A 19364-nucleotide genomic window follows, 5' to 3' on the forward strand; every position below is an offset into this window, starting at 1 on the left:
TACAATGGGAAAATAAACCATTTTGAAAACTGTGGATGCACAAAACCGTGTATATAGTATGCTACTGTTTATACAAAAGGGTTATTTATGTAACTATATACTCTCGTCGCTGGAATGTTATGCCGCAAACTAGTGACAGACACGGACTCTTTAGAGAGAAACTAAGTCATGGGGTACAGCAGTGAAGCCCGATTGTTCTTTTTCTTTTGAATTTTGTAACATGTACCTTCTGTCACCCCTTGTAAAAGGCTAAAACTTTTCAAAATTAAAACTACTATTTTAAAAAATAATAAAATCTAAAAAACTATTCTATCACCTTGCTAAGTTTGTTTTGAATGTCCTGTGTTCACAGAAGCTTTATGAGGCAATTCTTTTCAAGGGAAAGTAATGTTTGCTGATTGTTGTTTGCTCGTCGTGAGGACTTCCACATATGCCATCTCGCCTTGTGACCTCAGAAAAGGATTTTTGGAGTAGATAAGGAGACTCCAGCTCAGAGGAATTCGGTGGCTTGCCTGAGGTCACAGAGCAAAGCAGATCTGCTCCAGGGTTCAGATTCTGCTCTGAGGACGTGGGGGTGGTCAACCTGTGACACCTCTTGACCTTTGACTCAACCTTTATCTTCTCTCATACTTAAAACGTAAATATGGATCATTAGTGCTAATGTGCTTCTGTTATTTGAACACAATCCTCTGATTCTGGGGGAGAATAAAGCAACTGCTGTTGGGGCTGTGCATGTTTATCCTGGTGTCAATGCAATCACGTCCAACTGTCTTGTCCATTCATCTGTCCGTTGTCTCTCTGAGCACAGTGCCTTTGGAGGCAGCCAGCTTGACAGAGCTGTGTGTCTTGCAGATTCAACAACGTTGTGTGCTTGCAAATGTCTCAGCCCGGGTGATACTGGCCTTGTCTCTACATACAGAATGGAAACCTCCTTGGAGGGGTGAGATGGTGATTCTCAAAATCATAGTGCTGGGGGCCGCTGAGTGGCTCCGTGGTTGAGCATCTGCCTTTGGCTCAGGCTGTGACCCTGGGGTCCTGGGATTGAGTCCCACATTGGGCTCCCCTGCTTCTCCCTCTGCCTGTGTCTCTGCCTCTCTCTCTGCGTCTCTCATGAATAAATAAAGAAAATCTTTCTTAAAAAAATCATAGTGCTGACTTATTAAGCCAGTCTTATATGCTGCTGCTTAGTCGTACCTCAAAAACCCTTGGGCCTTACCAAAGCCACTCTCTGGTACCCCTCTCTAGCCAAAGGCACTGTGGAGGCCAAGAAAAATTAAGGCCATTCCACCTAAAGTTTAGCATTAGCACAAGTACAGCCATCTTAGGCCCCTGTGAATAAGAGCTAAACTTTACTGCAGAATGTCCTCAATGTCCTTGGCAGGGAATCCCATATCAGAAAGACAACAGAGCCCACACCCGTGGTAGAAAGTCCCATATTAGAATGAGAACAGAGCTCAAGGCCCTTAAGCCCCATATCAGAATGTAAACAGAACTTGAGAAATTCCTCCACCCCTTCTGAAAATCCCCTAGACCACCCTATAAAAAACCCAGCTGTAACCCACTTTGGGGTCCAAGTCCCTGCTCTGCTGTGTCGGGTATACTTGGACCCAAGCTCGAGCTTGCTAATAAACCCTCGTGCGCTTGCATCAGTGTCGGCTCCTTGGTGGTTTCTCAGATTCGCAATCTTGGGCACAACAGGCAGATCTCCAACTTGCTCCATCTCTGGCCCTTTCATGAATGCTTCTGCCTCCCCTGACACACAGCACTACTTCTCCACCTTTGCTTCCTTCCTCACCCATGGCACGTCACCTCACCCATGGCAGCTCCATCTCCACCCAGGTCTCCTCTAGGAAAAGCCCTCCAACATGTGCCCAACAGATCAGGGCGTCCTGTGAGTTGAAGGCCCATGTGAGGAGCAACAGCCTAGAAGCTTGGGAAGCAGCTCCTCTTACGGGGCGCAGCTAATGACAACGGGGTGCCAAAACCCATCCAGTAGAAAGTGATTTCCTTCCAATTAGGAAAAAAACTGTCACAAGGAGGTTTGCAATCTCTGTAGACAGATGTCTTACATGGCTCCTTCCTTGTTTTTCTCTTCTGCATCTTCCACAGAACGGAAGCACGGCCTCCAGTTCACTTGCAGGGAGGCAGAGGGCAGGGGCTCAGCTCCTGGCACGTAGAAGGCACTTGCTACACAATTTTGAGTAACTTAATACGTGAATTAATTACATCTGAAATAACTGTCACCTGAGAAGGTCCTAACTGTAAAGCTGCAGGAGAGAGCACAACCGGCCCAGACCGCCAGCTCCACCAGTTCTCAGGGAGGCCCGCCCCTTGGCTGGAGGTCCTCGGGATGCCTTAGCTGGGCCATCACGGCCATCTAGTGGCAGGACACCTACATCACTGGGTTAATGGGTTCCTGGGGGCTGCTTTTTCTGCCGCTGTTACTCTGGAGATACACTCTAGAATCAAACATAGGCAGTGTGGGTACACCTGTTACAGCCTGAGAAAGAGCTTGAAACAAGGTGCGTGGAGTAGAATCTGGGTGGCTCAGTGGTTGAGTCTCTGCCTTTGGCTCAGGTTGTGACCCCAGGGTCCTGGGATCGAGTCCCGCAGGGACCCTGCTTCTCCCTCTGCCTGTGTCTCTGCCTCCTTCTCTGTGTCTCATGAATAAATAAATAAAATCAAGAAAGAGAAAGAAGAAAGAAAAGAAAAGAAAAGAAAAGAGAAAAAAAGAAAAGAAAAGAAGGAAGGAAGGAAGGAAGGAAGGAAGGAAGGAAGGAAGGAAGGAAGGAAGAAAGACAGACACATGGAAACAAGAGAAGGGAGGGACAAGCAGAGGGAAAGTAGTCAGCCTGGGTCTCCTACTTGTCAAAGTTGACGTCCAGCATGCCTGCCTTCTCCTGGCTGATTCGTAACAGTGGTGTGTCCAGCCGCCGAATACAGTCCTTGTCCAGCGTTAACGTCCAGTCTTGGAAGGTTTTTCGAACTAGTTCATCGATGGCCTGAACCATCTGTTGATAGGTATGCACACTCTCCTCTCCCGTACCAATGTGGGGCAGGAAGTGAGCGCTGGAAAGACACTGAGGGGGAGGGACAACAGGTGGCCAGAGCCCATGTGCCCCCCACCTCTATGGTCCCGTCTCCCACACCGCACACCCAATCCACAAGCTGTGTGGCTCGCCAGGGAGACCTCCTCTGACCACTCTGGGAACAGGACGGGCTGCACAGCAAAGTGAGAGGAGGAGACCAGGGCACAAGACAAAAGGCGTCAGTGGCACAAAGGGGAGGCACAGGGATTTGGCTCAAGAGAAGGTGGCAAAGAAAGTAAATTATAGGAGGTGAGGATTTAAGCGGGTCGAGGTTGAAAACCAGTATGAACCCTTGGTCCTAGCTCAGCGCTCAGGGAGACACCATATTCTTACCCAGAGCCAATGACATGACAGCCAGCTCCTCAGTAGCCTTAATCTACATTCCCCAAAAGGCCTTTTTGAGGGTTATTCCTGTTTCTGGTCCTTCCAGGACTAGGCGCCCTAAGGCCCCATCCAGGTCTCTGGATTGTGAGGTTATATTCCTCTTTGGGTGGCCCGGTTTCCCTGAGGTGACCCTCCTCCTCCTCCTCCTCCCCACTTTGACAGGAAACACCTCCACTGACCCAGACCACCAGCCACACTGGCCACCGCTGTGCATCCGAAGCCAGGGCCACCTCACCCAATGGCACCTGCCACTCCCCAGAGCCCCACTTAGTCTCCCATCATGGAAAGTCCCCGGGGAAACGCCCTGGACAGCGGGGGGCAATAGAGGGTGGCTACCCTGCCAGCATGTGGCTCAGCCTGCAAACTCCACCTGCTCTCTGAGAACAAGTTTTGGGGACAGCCAGGTGCTCACATTCATGACCCTGTCGATGCGATGCCGCAGGATCCGCATCCAGTGCGCCTGCCCAGAGTACTGGGCCATGTAGGGTTCCAGGTAGGGCCATTTCTTGTTCACCTCACGGTTCACCAGGGCCAGCTCACTATTGAACAGCATGTAGAGATCCACTGCCTTCTTGTCGTAGGTTCGCTTGATAGCCTAAGGAAGGAGAGAAAGAACCTGACAACATGGCCTCGGGTGCGGCTTCCCTCCGGGGACTCATGCTACACCCGGTCCTGGCCCCGTGGAAGGAGGCCTGCTCCCTAGTGATCCGCAAGCAAGGGGAGCAGAAGGAGGACGAGGCTCTTGGGGAAGAGCAGGAATGGGGTTGGAAACAGGAAGCACCGAAGAAGAGGGCGGAGGAGGCAGGGGAAGTGGCGGGGGGCGGGGGCAGGGGGAAGCACCTCCCGCGTGGCGAGCCTGTGGAAGGTGTCCAGCAGCAGCACTCCTTGCTCCACATCTCGGACTAACTCGAAGGCGGAGGTGATCAGGTTCTGAGTCATCACCTCCAGGTCCTTGACTCCAGTGCGAAACCTGCACCATTAAGGAAGCGTGGAGAGGAGCGCACACCCTTGGTCATCCTCTGAGTAAGAATCCCGGGTGCCCCAGACCCAGAGCTCCCTCCGTGCCAGCCACAAAGTGCATCATGTGCATTAATCATTTGCTCCTCAAGACAGCACAGTGAGATGGGTCCTATCAATAGCTTTATTTTTTAGATGAAGAAACAGAGGCTCTAACTGGGGGAATAATTTGCCCAGGATCGCCATCGCCCCCAGTCTGTGGCAGAATGGGGACTCTGGCCCTCAGAGCCTAACGGACCCTGGCTCTGAGCAGTGGCTCCTTCCCTGCACTCTCTCCCGCCTTCCCCATCTCGATCTGTCACCTCCAGGCTCTCCTTTGGACTCTGGCCACTCCTCCTGCGTGGTCTCCACGCCTCCCTCCCCTGCAGCACTAAGCCCCGGGATCCTCACACCTGTTGTAGTCTTCATGCCAGGAGGTGTTCTTGACATCCAGGATGCCCCCGCGAACAGCCCGCAGCATCTGCAGGTTCTTATAAAAGATATCCTCAATCTCCAGCAAGTTCCGTGTTATCTGGGGCCCCTGGGCGCCGAAGAAGCAAGGAAGGGGAGCTTGCTTGCCATCTTCCCAGCGAGCAAAATGGTACTGGCAGTCACATACCTGAAACCAAGTCGGTGTGAGGACTCCTGCCCTCTTTTCTGACCTGGTGGGTCCTGAGCTCTCAGGATTGGCTTAAAATGTCTAAAGACAGGGGAGGACCCGCCAGGTGCCAGGTGCTGCTGAGGTGAGTTTTGGCCACAGAATGAGCTATGAGATACCAGGGTTGTGATAACAGATGACAGTCTGACAGAACAGGACGGTGGCAGCGGCTCACACAGCCACACAGAAAGAGCTACAGTGGAGAAGCTCCCTGCTGACCCTCTGCCCCTCTCTCCCAGCCCCTGGCCAGGGTCTGGAGCCTGCTGTGACACCCCCACCCCTCACGACGGTCTGCCCACCTCAATGAGGTCCTTGCAGCGCTGCACAAAGGCATCCACCTGGGCAAATATGCTGGTCTGGTCCAGCACCCAGCCCCGACTGGAGAACCTGTGTTCGGAGAAAAATGGACCAAATCACAAGTTGGGGCACGACATATCAACCTGTCTGTGGGAAGCTAGAATCCAGAGTCCTGGGTTTGGGGGGTCTTAGGGAAGGAGACCCCAAGAGGCAGTTCTCCTGAAGAGCCGAGGCAAGAAAGGCAAGATGAGAAGAACCAGAGAGGAGATAAAGCACCTCTGGTCTAGAAGGTTTATACATGATGGAATTTCAGACTTCCAGGCCAAGAGTGGAAGAATAAACCAGAAAGGATTCTTGGAATCAGGGTAGAGAGGTTATGAGACTAAGGAGAACCAGGGTCCAGGGGCTAGAAGATCTGCATCCAGAGAGAAGACTGGGATCTGTAGGCTTTTAAAAAGTGCAAGTGAGAGGAGTCCCATCTACAGTCATTAGGAATGGCAGGGGTAACAGATGGGATGGTGGGGGACATGCGTCGTACTGGGTATGCATCTGCACAGCCCGTAGGTAGTGATCTTTCCAGGCCTGACAGCAGGCGATGCAGCCCTGGAGCTCCTCCTTGCTAGAAGTGACGTGGCCCTCAAAGATGCGGTCCAGGGAGATGGCATGGCAGCACAAGCGGATGATCTCATTGCTCATCTGCAGAAGGGGCCAATGGCCTCCAGTCACAGCCCAAATCTCCGACCCCGCCTCGGGTCTCAGCCTCCCAGTCTTGACCTGGCTCCCCACACCTACCTGACACGGGCCTTTGCTGCCGGCTGTCGGCAACCCCGTGAGGGTCTACCCATACTGTCCCCAGCTCAGCTCACCTCCCAGTGAGCGCTCAGCTCAGGGACCCACCTCGGTCACCTCAGATGACATTCGGGCCCTGTGCCTCAAAAGCTGGCTCTCCTTCCCAAATCTGCGTCTCACTCCCTGCAATTTCCACCTTGGGAAATGAGCAGAAGGGAGTCGTCCCCTCCTGCATGGCTCAGCCTGGGGTCTGTCCCCCCTGCCTCCCCCACTGCGCTCTACTGCCTCGCCTTCTCAAAGGCCCTCTTCCCACCTTGGCTACTTCTATCTGGAAGCAAGCTGTCCGGCCCAGGCCCCAACCCAGAGCACAGAGCACGCTGGGGGATGAAGAAGCAGGCAGAGAAGTCCGGGAGCCCTGCCTGACCCCCCCAGGCCACTCCTCAGTGCCTTTCAGCACATATGTCCCCCTGAACGCCTCCCTGTCCTTCAGCAGATCAGAGCTGCCCTTTGCCCCGGCCCCACAGACACGCACCTTTCGGAAGAGAGAGGTCAGTCTCTCCCGAGTGTTGTAGTGGGGAGAGTTGACCCAGATGATGCGGATGAGACTAATCAACTTGGGGAGCTTACTGGAGATGTCCTTAGGCCGCATGTAGGCCAATTCCTGGTAGGGCTCCTTCAGGATTGACAAAAACGTCAGGTTGGATTGTGCTTGACGGGAGCCATCCTGGCAATGAAGAAATGCTGGCAATGGACTTGTCCATTGGAGAGAACTGGTTCAAAGCAAGCACTGCTTACCCCTCTGGAAGCCTGGCCTGACCTGCCCCTCTCAAAACCTAATACCAAGCATCTCAGGCCTCCACGGACCCTGGGGACCCCACCTATCTGCTCTCATTCTTGTTCTAGTTCCAACCAGTGTCCTGTCTCTTCTTATGATGAGTCTCAACCCCCCGCCCCACTAGACTGAGAGTCCCCAAGCTCAGGCTTGTGTCCACTCCTCCAGTTTCTCCAGCTGAATTCAGAACCCGGCACAAGGTAGGTGCTCAACAGCTATTGATCAGCTGATGGAACAGCCCTCCCATCCACCCCCGGTTTCACCCCATGCCTTTGGCCACCCTGTTCTCAACCAGGCTTCTAGACGTCTCCACCTCACTGAAGCTGTTTCCTTACCATCTAGCTCAAAATCCTGCCTGGGAGGAGAAATCCTCCATGTCTAAACTCCACAGGTCACTGCAGCCTTCTCTGTGATCCCAATGTTAACATAATCAGCTTGCCATACTTTATACCAAATTTATTTTTTATGTGTTCATCTTGGCAATTCTCTTGGTTGGACCCTATGGGTTCCTCTTTGACCCCATGCCATCTGGTGATCCTGTTTTGTGTAAGCCTGGTTTTCTGAGCTAGACTGCAGAGGTTGGGCTCATGGAGGTTGGACTCCATGTGTATTTGTCGATGAACTGAGGTCTCCCTAACAAAACTATGAGCTCCTTGGGACCCTGTGTTCTACTACTTTTGTACTCTTACCCCAAGTGCAAGTCCAAACATTAGGATCTATCTTTGCTGTTAAGGATTACGCTGGCTCCCTCTTATTAGCACCTGACTAACTACTGTCCCAACCACCATCCATTCTCTGCTAAGCCTCCATCCTTTGGTCCACTCACAAACCTGGATCTGCTGGGCCAGTTTCATAAAAGGTGCCAAGTAGGATGACTTGGCGAGGCGCAGGATGGATTCAATGTGCTTCACTCCCTGCTTCACCAGCTGTTTACTGATGCCAGACAAGTCCATGCATCGATTGTGCCAGAACTCAATCTCCTCCAAAGGACCTAAATTTTCTCCTGTCTCCACAGACTCCTGGGCACTGAGCACCTCCTTTATCTGCCGGGTCCAGTGTATCATGGAGGCTGCAGGGGAGAGTACAAAACCTCTTGCACTTCTTTATGCTGCTTCCCAGTTGTATCCTTTCCTCTGTCACCTATGTAGCCCTCTTAACTCAGCTCTTTTCTCAGCATCTAGCCCTCCCCTCTCCCCCAACACACTGGCAACACCAGCCACTCACTCTCCAGCCGCTGTACCAGCTCTTTGTCCCTAACCACCACCTCGGGTGCCATGTTCATGGCCTCTGCAGGAATGTAGAGAACGGTGTGACCCTCCAGTTTATACCGAGTATCTGAGGAAAAGAACAGACCATGGAAGTTCACAGAAGGGAGAGAGTTTGTGCCACCCTGGTTCCAATCATGATTGATGATCTAGTATGGTGGATTTCAGGAGAACAGGCAAAAGAAACTATGACTCATTGTCTGGTCTGGGCAACCTTTCACAGCAGAAAACTGTATCTGTATTGGAAGGCAAGTTCTGTGCCCTGATATGCTCCACATAAAGGTACCCATTCCATGCCAGGCTGTATTCAGGATGAGTCTCCCACCTGCCTCATTTGCTCTACTGTCAGTGCAGCACCAGAGAGAAACGAGGCACCCAAGTCTTCCTGCTCACCTGTCAGGCAGGCCAAGAATCTATGCAGATGAGAAGCAAAATGATTTCGAATACTCTCAGGCCAGGTTGTGTTTGTAAAGATCTGAGGTGCAAAGACACCACTGAGCAGCCGAAGCAGGGCCGGGATGTAGGAACCACGCATGGTCCCAAACTGCACGGTTGCCTCAAAGTTCTCCGTGGTGATGGGAACTGGTGCGCAGCGAATGAAGTAGACAATCTGGTTCTGGGGCTGCATGAAAAGACAGGGGACCAGAGATCAGTCTCCAGACCCAGCACAATACCCAGCAGAATCTGAGGCATCTGTCAGGAAAGAACTCTGGCTGAGTTCTTTGCCACATTCCTTTGGGGTATCCTGATCCTTCACCAAATGTGTTGCAAGGTGCCTCCTATTTCTTTCAGGGACATAATAACGGAGTCTGTACCCAAAACTGTGGGAAGGAAATGCAGAGAGTAGGCCTTGCAGGTAGGGACTGTGTACTCTGTCCAACTTGGCTCCAGAACCAACACAGTTAACTAGAACATATTAGATGCTCAATAAAAGCTGGATGGGTGGATGGAAGGAAAAGGATAGAACGGAGGAAGCCTTTGAGCTATAGGATAAGTGGGGAGGAGAAAGAATGGAAGTAAGAGGCAACTGTCCAGGGTCTCCCGTTTCAGTTGTGTACGCCTGGTCCCCAAATTTTCATGTACTCTTCAATTCTGTTCATGGTGAGTTTCTGTGGCTGTTGTTGTTTACATCCAGAAATGTATGACCCTCATGTAGCTACGGCTTTCAAATTTCAAGTTTCTGACTTCTACATGCTGAGAAAAGCCGTTCGTCCCTAAGACCAGATCCACCTTTCATGCGTGCATGCTTTTGTACCCACTCTTTCTTTATAATTTATGTAATTTAAAAAACTGAAAATAAAGCACAAAGAGGAGATTAATAATCATCCATCTTCCCACTACCCAGAATTGAATTTTGGCATTTCGAGTGTATTTTTTTAAAAGCTTCACACTATTATTTTCGTTAAAATGATATACATATGTAATACCATATGATTTTACTCATGTGTGGTATTTAAGAAATAAAACAAACGAGCAAAGGGAAAAAAGAGAGAGAGAGAGATAAACCAAGAAACAGACTCTTGGGGCACCTGGCTGGCTCAGTCAGAAGAGTGGATGACAATTGGTCTCAGGGGCATGAGTGCAAGCCCCATGTTGGGTGTAAAGATTACTTATAAAAACGAAATTTTTAGGGGCACCTGGGTGGCTCAGTCAGTTAAGAATCTGCCTTCAGCTTGGGTCGTGATCCCGGGGTCCCAGGATTGAGGCCCCCACATCAGACTCCCTGCTCAATGAGGAGCCTGCTTCCCCCTCTCCCTCTACCTACCACTTCCCCTCATGCTCTCTCTCACTCTGTCAAATTAAATAAAATCTTTTAAAAATAAAATAAAGGAGAAGAATAAATCAAATGAAGCCTCATCATTTAAAAAATAACATACATAGTTTAGTTATAAATAACTGAAGCAATACAGAGGAGTACAGAGATAAAAACTAAACTGTCATCTAAAACTCCACCAGCCAGACATTAATGCTGTTAACACTACAGAAAACATTATTCCAGACATCTTTCTATAGATCGACACGTACAGAACAAATCGATTAAAAGTTATTTCAAAGTAGGATCACACTATTTTTGATTAAAAGTATTAGATTTAATTTCACTTGGATTTCATAGAATAAAAGGACTCTGGTGTGAATAAGATACAGGCACCCCTGAGCTTCAATAAGTATTTCTTCACCTGCGAGAGAGATTTCTTTCTGAAAGACCCCTTTCTAAAGTTATATGAGATTATTAAAAATACTGAGTTTCAGGGGCACCTGAGTGGCTCAGTCTTTTAGCATTCAACCCTTGGTTTCAGCTCAGGTCATGACCTCAGGGTCATGAGATCGAGCCCTGTGTTGAGCTGTATCCTCAGCCACAAATCTGCTTCTCTCCCTCTGCTCCCCACCCCAAACTCGCACTCTCTTAATTAATTAAATATTTTTTAAAATATTGAGGCTCATTTTCCACTACCTTCCAATGTTAAGTCCTAGTGACTCACTGCTTTGAGAAATAAGAACACTAGCACCTCATACCCTCCCTCTTGCTCAGCACTGCTCAGTGTTCATTATACTGTTACATTTACACTGTCCAGGCTGGTAGCATTTGCATTTCACAGCATAATCATAACACCAGTGGTTATTTAGTATTAGTTTTTATTTAAATGAATTGAATGTTCGTAGAAGCTCTATTCCTGAGTTGTTTACTTGGTTCACTTTTTTCTTTTTTTAAGTGATTTTATTTTTAAGTGATCTCTCCACCCAATGTGGGACTCGAGCTCACAACTCCGAGATGAAGAGTCAAGCGCTCCATCCACTAAGCTAGCCAAGCACCCCTGCCTGTTTGGTTCATTTCTAATGGATAGATATTCCACGGGTGATATTATTTTTGTTTTATAGAGTAGGGTTCTTTCAAGATTGAAAATGACTGCTCATTAGTGGCCTTTGTATTTGACCATCTTGGCTGAGAATAAAATGCTTGGGGCACACGGTCCTCCTGGAGAACTCTGTGAAAGTATTCTTCTGGGTGATTGGAGAAGTCTGCCACCAGCTAATGTCTCCTCCTGCTAGACAATTTGCTTTTTTGACTAGAGCACTAAGTAATTATTTCCCAAATTTTTATTTTGAAAGCAATTTCAACTCCTAGAAAAACTGCAAGAAAAGTGTAAGTGAACAACACACTTGAGTCACTAATCTTGAGTCACTAATTGTTGACATTTTGCCCTATTTGTGCTCAAGTTCACTCTCTTACTCTCTCTCCCTCTCCTGGCTGAGCCATTAGAGAGTGAGCAGTAGACACCATGTGATATTGCACCCTTAAATACTTCAGCATATAGCTCCAAAAAATGAGGATATCCTCCAACATACCCAATCCTGTAAATGCCACACTCAGAAAATTGAACTTCATACAATACACAATACATATTCAGCTTTCCCCAATGGTCCAAATAACATCATTTACAGCTGTTGTTCGCCACCCAGGATCCAGTCTGGGATCACACATAGTCATGTCTCCTCAGTCCCCTTGAATCCTGTACAGTCCCTGAGTCTTTGTCTTTCTTCCATGGCACTGATCTAACAGTCCAGGCCAATCGTTTTCCAAAATGTCCCTTAATTTGGATTAATCTGATTGTTTCCTCGTCATTAGATTCAAGTTGAATATTCTTGGCAGGAAAGCTGCATAAGCGATGCTCCTAAAGAATTAATTTCTTTGAAGTTTACAGCATACCTAAGATGTGTCTTGGCATTAAACATGGTGTAACAGAATTTTTGGGAGAAAGTACATTATTTCAATTCCCAGATTCAGTTCTTTCTGTAGGTCAGGGAAATGCTTTGTATTTTATCTTTACATTTACACTATTTCATTAGTTGGTGCTCTATATTAGATCGCCTTGTCTTATTAACTTTTCTCTAATTATGTTGTCATTGGCTTTCTCTTCCTCGTGCACTGTAATTATCTCAAGCTTCTCTTCTGTGGCAATTCAGATTTGCAGTGATAGCTAGTCAGTTCCTTGCCACTTCTAACCTACGAGTTTTATAGTATGGTGCTTTATTTCCTAAAATCTGCTATCTCCCTTTCATCTCTCTCTCTCTCTCTCTCATGTTGCATTATTTTGTCTCTCTGCATTTTAAAAATTGAATTCATGCTCCTACTAAGTTGTACTAGGACATGATGCTGTTGTGAGGAGTCTCTTTCTGTTCCACATTTTGCCACTTGATGTAAGATGCTTGCAGTTACCATGCAATTTCTTTCCTCACGCTTGAGCAGCTCAGGGAATTCATCCTTTCTGCTCTAACACCCTGTGGGTGACTTCTTGACGTCCCGCTATGAGAGCCCAGTTTCTTCTCCACCACCTCCCCACCAAAGTGAAAGGGAAAGAATTGGGTATTTTATGTTCTATTCACTTTTCTCTAACCTAAGAGAATTGCGTGAGGGGATGGGTAGGTGGTGAAGACTAATTTCAAGCAGTGTAAGATACCTGGGCTCTTTCTCCTTTTTCAGATTTTTGTTACATGTCCAGCTAAGGTTCCCAACTTTCTGGGCATCCACCATTCCTGTGGGGAGCATGGTTTTCTTAACTCGGGGCATAGACCTTTCATTGGTCATCTACTCTTAAAGTTGATTAGATTATGCTCTTTTCCTTCTTTACACTTGGGTGATTTTTTTTCTTCTTCTAGTTTTACTTTTTTGACCATTTTATCAACAGTAGTAATTTTTTTTTTAACAGTAGTAATTTTTTAAGGAAGTTTCAATTGGCCATCTTAACCCAAAAGTATACAACTAAGTCCCTGATCTTTTTTTTTTTTTTTAATTTTTTTTTTTTTTTTTTTTTTTTTTTAATTTATGATAGTCACAGAGAGAGAGAGAGAGGCAGAGACACAGGCAGAGGGAGAAGCAGGCTCCATGCACCGGGAGCCTGATGTGGGATTCGATCCCGGGTCTCCAGGATCACGCCCTGGGCCAAAGGCAGGCGCCAAACCGCTGCGCCACCCAGGGATCCCCTAAGTCCCTGATCTTATTTAGAGTATATTTCAGTATATCAAATAAATTTTCTTCAGCTTCGTTAAGGCATAATTGACAAATAAAGATTGTATATATTTAAGGTGTACAACTTGATGTTTCGGTATCACAATAAAACTAATTAATATATCCAGCATTCCTTTTTTGTGTATGTATGTACAGCGAGAGCACTTAAGATCTACCCTCTTAAAAAAAAAAAGATCTACCCTCGTAGCAAATGTCATGGACACCACATAGTAATACTGTATAATAGATACAGTAGATACCTGCTGTATAATAGATCTCTAGAACCATTGTCTTGAATAAATGAAACTTGGTACCCTCCCTCGCCCAGTTTTATTGAGCTATAATTGACCTGTAACACTGTGTTAATTTGGGTGTACAACATGATTTATGTATTTATTGCAAAGTGATTGCCACAATAAGTGTAGTTAATATGCATCACCTCACACAGTTACAATTTTTTTCTGTCTCATCAGTGAGAACTTTTTTAACCTTAGCAACTTTCAAATACACAAGGCAATATTAACTAGTCACCATTTGTACATTATACCTCCAGAACTTACTTATCTTAAGACTGAAGTTTGTACCTTTTGCCAACCTTCACTCATTTTCCCTACCTCACTCTAGCAACCCCCAATCTGTTGTCTACTTCTATGAGTTAGCATGGGGTTTTTTTTCCCCCTAGATTCCACATATAAGTGAGATCATACAGTATTTGTCGTTGTTTGACTTATTTCACCTAGTATAATGCCCTCAGGGTCCATCCAAGTTGTTGCAAATGGCAGGACTCTTCTTTCTCATTGCTGAATAATATTCCACTGTGTGTATATAGAATTTTATCCATTCATCCACAGATGGACACTTAGGCTGTGCCCATACCTTGGCTATTGTAAGTAATGCTGCAATGAACATGGAGTATGGATAGATTTTTGAGACAGTGATTCCAGTTCCTTCGGACATATACCCAGAAGCGGACTGCTGGATCATATGATAGTTCTATACCCAGAAGCGGACTGCTGGATCATATGATAGTTCTATTTTTAATTTTTTGAGGAACATCCGTATCGTTTTCCAGAGTGGTGGCCCCAACTTAAATTCCCACCACAGCACATGAGTGTTCCCTTTTCACATCTTCACCAACATTTGTGATCTCTTGTCTTTTTGATGATAGCCATTGTCAAACAGGTGTGAGATGGTATCTCACAGTGATTTTGATTTGTATTTCCCTGATTAGCAATAGGGACAACTTTTTGAAATACCCGTTGGCCGTTTGTATGTCTTCTTTGGAAAAATGTCTCTTCAATACCTCTGATCAATTTTTGATCAGACTGTTGTGTTTTTTGTTTTTTGTTTTTTTGCTATTGAGTTGTTTGAGTTCTTTATATATTTTGGATATTATATATTTTGGGTATTAACCTCTTATCAGATATATGATTTGTACATATTTTCTCCCATTCCTGAGATTGCCTTTCCATTTTGTTGATGGAAGAAACTTTGCTGTGCAGCTTCTTGATCTGATGTAATTTCACTTGCTTAGCTTTGGTTGGTTGCCTTCGCTTTTGGTGTCAGAAACTTTGTGCCCTCTAACATCTCCCTGTTCTCCCCTCCCCTCAGCTAAATAAATAGTCCCCTTAGACTATCATAAATAAATAAAAATTAAAAAATAATTTTAAAAAAGATTTTATTTATTTATTCATGAGAGACACAGAGAGAGAGAGATATATATATATATCTCTCTATATATGACTATCATAAGTAAATAAAATTTTTAAAAAAATTTTGTTTTCCCTATTCCCAATTCTATTCACTGAATAATCCATTCTTCCCTACAAATTTTAAATGCAATTTTTATAGAAAATGCTTACATATACGTTTCTGTATTTTGTGTCTTTAATGTTGTGTATGTGATGCGTATTCCTGGCCCAGTACAAGTCTGTTTTATTTTTTAAAATTTATTTTTAAAGTAGGCTACATGCTCAACACAGGCCTTGAACTGATGACCTGAGATGGAGAGATGGGCACCACAACTCTGTTTTAATCTCTATGGTTTAATATGAGATGTTCATATTTATAGCTCTCCTCCAGTACTTTCATCTTCATCATGTTCTTTGTGATTTTCATGGATTTTTCTGGATATATCTTAAAATCTTTACACAAGGGATCTAGGGACTGTGGTACTTTGATTGGAGTTGCATTAAAATGGTGCACTTGTTTAGATGGAACGGTCTTTATAATTAAGATTCCCACCTAGAAACAGGATATGGCTCACTGTGTCGTCAGATCTGACATGGCCCACAGCACAGTCATTTTCTTTCATAGAAATCCTACACATTTTTGCAAATTTTTGTTCCTTTTATGAATGAGATCTTTTTTTTTTCTTCCATGAGGTCTTATAGCTGACTACTGCTCATGTGCAGGAAAAAGTTACAGTCTGTTTTTGCTTTTGTTTAATCTGGAACATTTCACAAATTGTGTCACTGCACAGGGCCATGCTCATGTTATCATTTCAATTTTTGATGTGCACTGCCAATAAAAGCAAAGCAAAAGCCTTTCTCTTTTCCAACATTTTATTTTAAAAATTTCAAATATGTAGAAAAGTTACAAGAATTTTACAATAATGATCTGTACACGCCCCGCCCAGATGCTACTCTATACCCGTCTTTTAACTGTCTCCCTACCCGTGGTTTACTCTTCACTGATGTATCTTCCACATTGCTGAAATAGTTATCTACCTACCCATGAAGGCCTTTGCTAGTTCCCTCTGGGACAGAAGCCAAATTGTATAAGCATAACACACAAGGCCCTCCACAAGCTGAGCCCTGCCTACCTTTCCACTATCACTTCCCAAAGCTCTTCTCCACACATAGAGTGTTCTTAACCGGAACAGCTCTTACCCAGACTCAGTGAAATCCTATTTACCTTTCATCTCCACCTGAAATATCACCTGCATCGCCAAGCCTTGCCAGCCCTCTACTGGCTCTATTAGTTGTCCCTATAAAGCTCTTATGAAGCTCTGCCCATGGCATCACAATATTTGTAAATTTTCTGCATATGCCTGTCTTCCCCACTAGACCATGAAATCACCAAAAGCAACACCCCACCGCATTCCTCTCTGTATTCCACCGCCAAGCAGGGTTCCTGACACAGCATGAGGCTCAAGACCTTGGGTCTAGCAGATAAGACTCAAAGACACTGAGATGCACAGAACTCTCGGCTCCCTGGCAAGAGCGCCTTGGAGTCTGGACAGCAGAGTACCCACCTGTACTGGCATACTCAGTTCTAGCTTCAGCCCTGCATAGGGGTCGATGAAGATGGTGAGGACGAGCTCTGAAGGGTCCCGGGCAAAGTGTTCCAGAACGGCATCATGCTCTGCTGTCCATACGGCATCCACTAGACCTGTCAGCACGGCTCGGGACAGGAAAAGGGGCTTCTACAGAAGGAGAGCAGAGAGCCAAAGCAGGTATGGCTATTAGGATGAGGCCTTTCTCCTGAGTACACTTGAAGACAAGGAGGATGAGAAGCCACACGGATCCAGAATGGTGAAGACAAGGCTAAGGATGAATTGAATGATAGGTTTCAAGCTTCTGAAGAAACAAGACAATAAGATTCCCTTGCTTCTACAAGTAAAACTAGAATAGATCACTGGATGAAAAGTGCAAGACATTATCTTCTCAAGATCTCTCCTTTATACCTATGGTTGTAAAAATGCATCGTCAAGCAATCCTCAACCTCGAAGTCAAACTAAATCAAGAGAACCCATAGGATATTAGCTTGAAGCAAGCAACCAGGAGCAAAGATGGCAAGCCAGAAAAAAAGGGATAAGGCTGCAGCCTCCTGGGACACAGAAGTAATAGGAGATATCCAGTAAAAGCTGATTAGGAGGTAAAAAAGAAAAAAAAAAAGTAAAAGCCAGAGAGGAAGAAGGGAGAGGAAAAGACAAAACTGAGAAACACCAAAGAATATATAACTTAGATGAAAACACTGTAACTGGTGATCAGAAAAAATATCATCTGTAGAACTCCACTAAATAATTCAGGAAACTTAGGGCATCTAGCTAGCTCAGTCAGAGGAGTGTGCGACTCTTGATCTCAGGGTAGTGAGTTCAAGCCCCACGATAAGTCTGTACAGATTACTAGAGAAAATAAAAAAGCTATGGGGCACCTGGGTAGCTCAGGGGTCGAGCCTCTGCCTTCGGCTCAAGGCATGATCCCGGGGTCCTGGCATTGAGTCCCACATCGGGCTCTCCACAGGGAGCCTCTTTCTCCCTCTGCCTATGTCTCTGCCTCTGTGTGTGTGTGTGTGTCTCATGAATAAATAAATCAGATCTTAAAAATAAATAAAGTTAAAATTAAAAAGCTGTAAATATTTAAGGAAACTAGAAGACATGAAGATGAACACAGAGAGCCACCCTGTCCTTCTCCCTGTTCTCCTGCAGGATGAGAAGTCTCTTTCACTTATAGTTTCCAAGCCGAGAAAGCCAGGTGCTCTAAAATTTCCCCTATATAAAGACGTAGATGAACCTATGAGGAAAACATAGCAACCCCAGGAAATGCATGAAAAAAAGGACAGGAGTGGACATGTCACATCATAGAAAATGGAAAGTGAAAATATGAAGAAATGTTCAATTTCACTTGAAATCAAGGAAATACAAATTAAAATAGCCAAGCTATAGCGTGTATTACTATGCTGCTAACACCTAGGTCTGGAAAGCGCTTGTTGCCAGGGTGTGGCCACAATGTGCAATTCATTTGATAAAGAGTCGGGTGTCACAAACTAAGCTTGTCCTAGTTTGACTCAAGGTGGGGAGACAAGGAAGGGAAAGCTAAGAGACCTGCCCCTCACTTAAAGCCCTCTTCTCCTGGGGACAGAGGCTGGGGGGACAACTGTGCCAGTGGACCGGATTGGCGGTAAGCAGGCTCCCAGCAAAGAGGAGAAGAAAGCAAGTGACAGACCAAAGACAATCCCTCGTGCACCATCTTACAACTAACCCTCTGATGCCCTGGTTGTGGGGGAAGAATGTTGGTATGGGGGGGGAAACCCTAACTTACCACGTCCACCTCCGGCTCCTGTAATTCCTCCTTCTCTACTACAGTTTCCTCCAAGGTTGGTTCTGGGGAGAATAAACATTCCAAAGTGAAGGCGTCCCTTTGAAACTTAAACACAGAGTCACAGTACGACCCAGGGTATCTCCCCAAGAGAAGGGGAGGCAGGTACTCAGACACTCAAGCACACGTGTTCACAGCAGCCGAAAAGTGAAAATAACTCAAGTAACTCAAACAACAAATGACGGGATGAACAAATACCAGTGGAACATTATTCAGCCACAGAAAGGAACGGAGTAGCCACAATGCTACACCATGGATGAGCCTTGAAAACACGACACTGGGGTGCCTGGGGGACTCAGCTGGTGAAGCGTCTGCCTTCAGCTCAGGGCATGATCTCGGGGTCCAGGGATCGAGCCTCGAGTTGGACTCCCTGCTCAGTGGAGAACCTGCTTCTCCCTCTCCCTCTGCAGCTCCCCTGCTTATGCACAAGCTCTAGTTCTCTCTAATAAATAAATTTAAAAATTTTAAAGTTTTTTTCAAATTACAAATATAGAATTACAAACCTGTTCTTCTTCTTTTCTGAATGGGAACTAAGAAACGTTTAAGGAAGCACAGGTTGTTAATACAGACCTTGACGGCGTGTCTGCCCTTTTAACCCACCTTTACTAAGAAACATTTCAGGCTCTCCTTAGACCAGCATCTGCTCTAACAAACCACCACAAACTGGGTGGCTTATAAACACCAGTAACTTATTTCTCCCATTTCTGGAAGCTGGAAGTCCTACCTGGGGATGCTGGCCTGGTCACTGAGAGCCACCTTCTGGGTCACAAACTCCTCATGGTGTCCTCACGTGGAAGAACTGGGCAAGGGATCTCTCTGGAACCACTTTCATGAGGCACTTATCCCATCCTCATGACTTAAGCACCTCTCAAAGCACCACCCCCCTACTAATCCCATTCCATTGGGCACTAGGATTTATTTCAATGTATGAATTGGGGGGGGGAGGG

The 19364-nt window shown here is 46.1% G+C and overlaps 1 protein-coding gene across 4 annotated transcripts in view; it reads right to left on the reverse strand.

Moving 5' to 3' along the window:
• The window catches only part of DNAH2 (dynein axonemal heavy chain 2), an 87606-nt gene that overhangs the window by 64920 nt on the left and 3322 nt on the right, over positions 1-19364 (reverse strand). For 3 of the 4 annotated variants that reach the window (XR_012028417.1, XM_072821278.1, XM_072821277.1), the window contains exons 3-14: positions 18361-18422; positions 16572-16742; positions 8704-8932; positions 8270-8380; positions 7876-8114; positions 6746-6937; positions 5963-6120; positions 5427-5514; positions 4883-5088; positions 4314-4443; positions 3886-4068; positions 2866-3080 (exon numbers count right to left, since the gene is read on the reverse strand). Coding sequence is in view for 3 of the 4 variants with exons in the window: in XM_072821278.1 (XP_072677379.1) it covers positions 2866-3080; positions 3886-4068; positions 4314-4443; positions 4883-5088; positions 5427-5514; positions 5963-6120; positions 6746-6937; positions 7876-8114; positions 8270-8380; positions 8704-8932; positions 16572-16742; positions 18361-18422 (1984 nt within the window). In the remaining variant the exon portion in view is untranslated. The remainder of the gene's footprint in view (positions 1-2865; positions 3081-3885; positions 4069-4313; positions 4444-4882; positions 5089-5426; positions 5515-5962; positions 6121-6745; positions 6938-7875; positions 8115-8269; positions 8381-8703; positions 8933-16571; positions 16743-18360; positions 18423-19364) is intronic. The other variant, XM_072821279.1, reaches the window with a different exon arrangement.

Source organism: Canis lupus, chromosome 3 (assembly GCF_048164855.1).
Source record: "Canis lupus baileyi chromosome 3, mCanLup2.hap1, whole genome shotgun sequence".
NCBI lineage: Eukaryota > Metazoa > Chordata > Mammalia > Carnivora > Canidae > Canis > Canis lupus.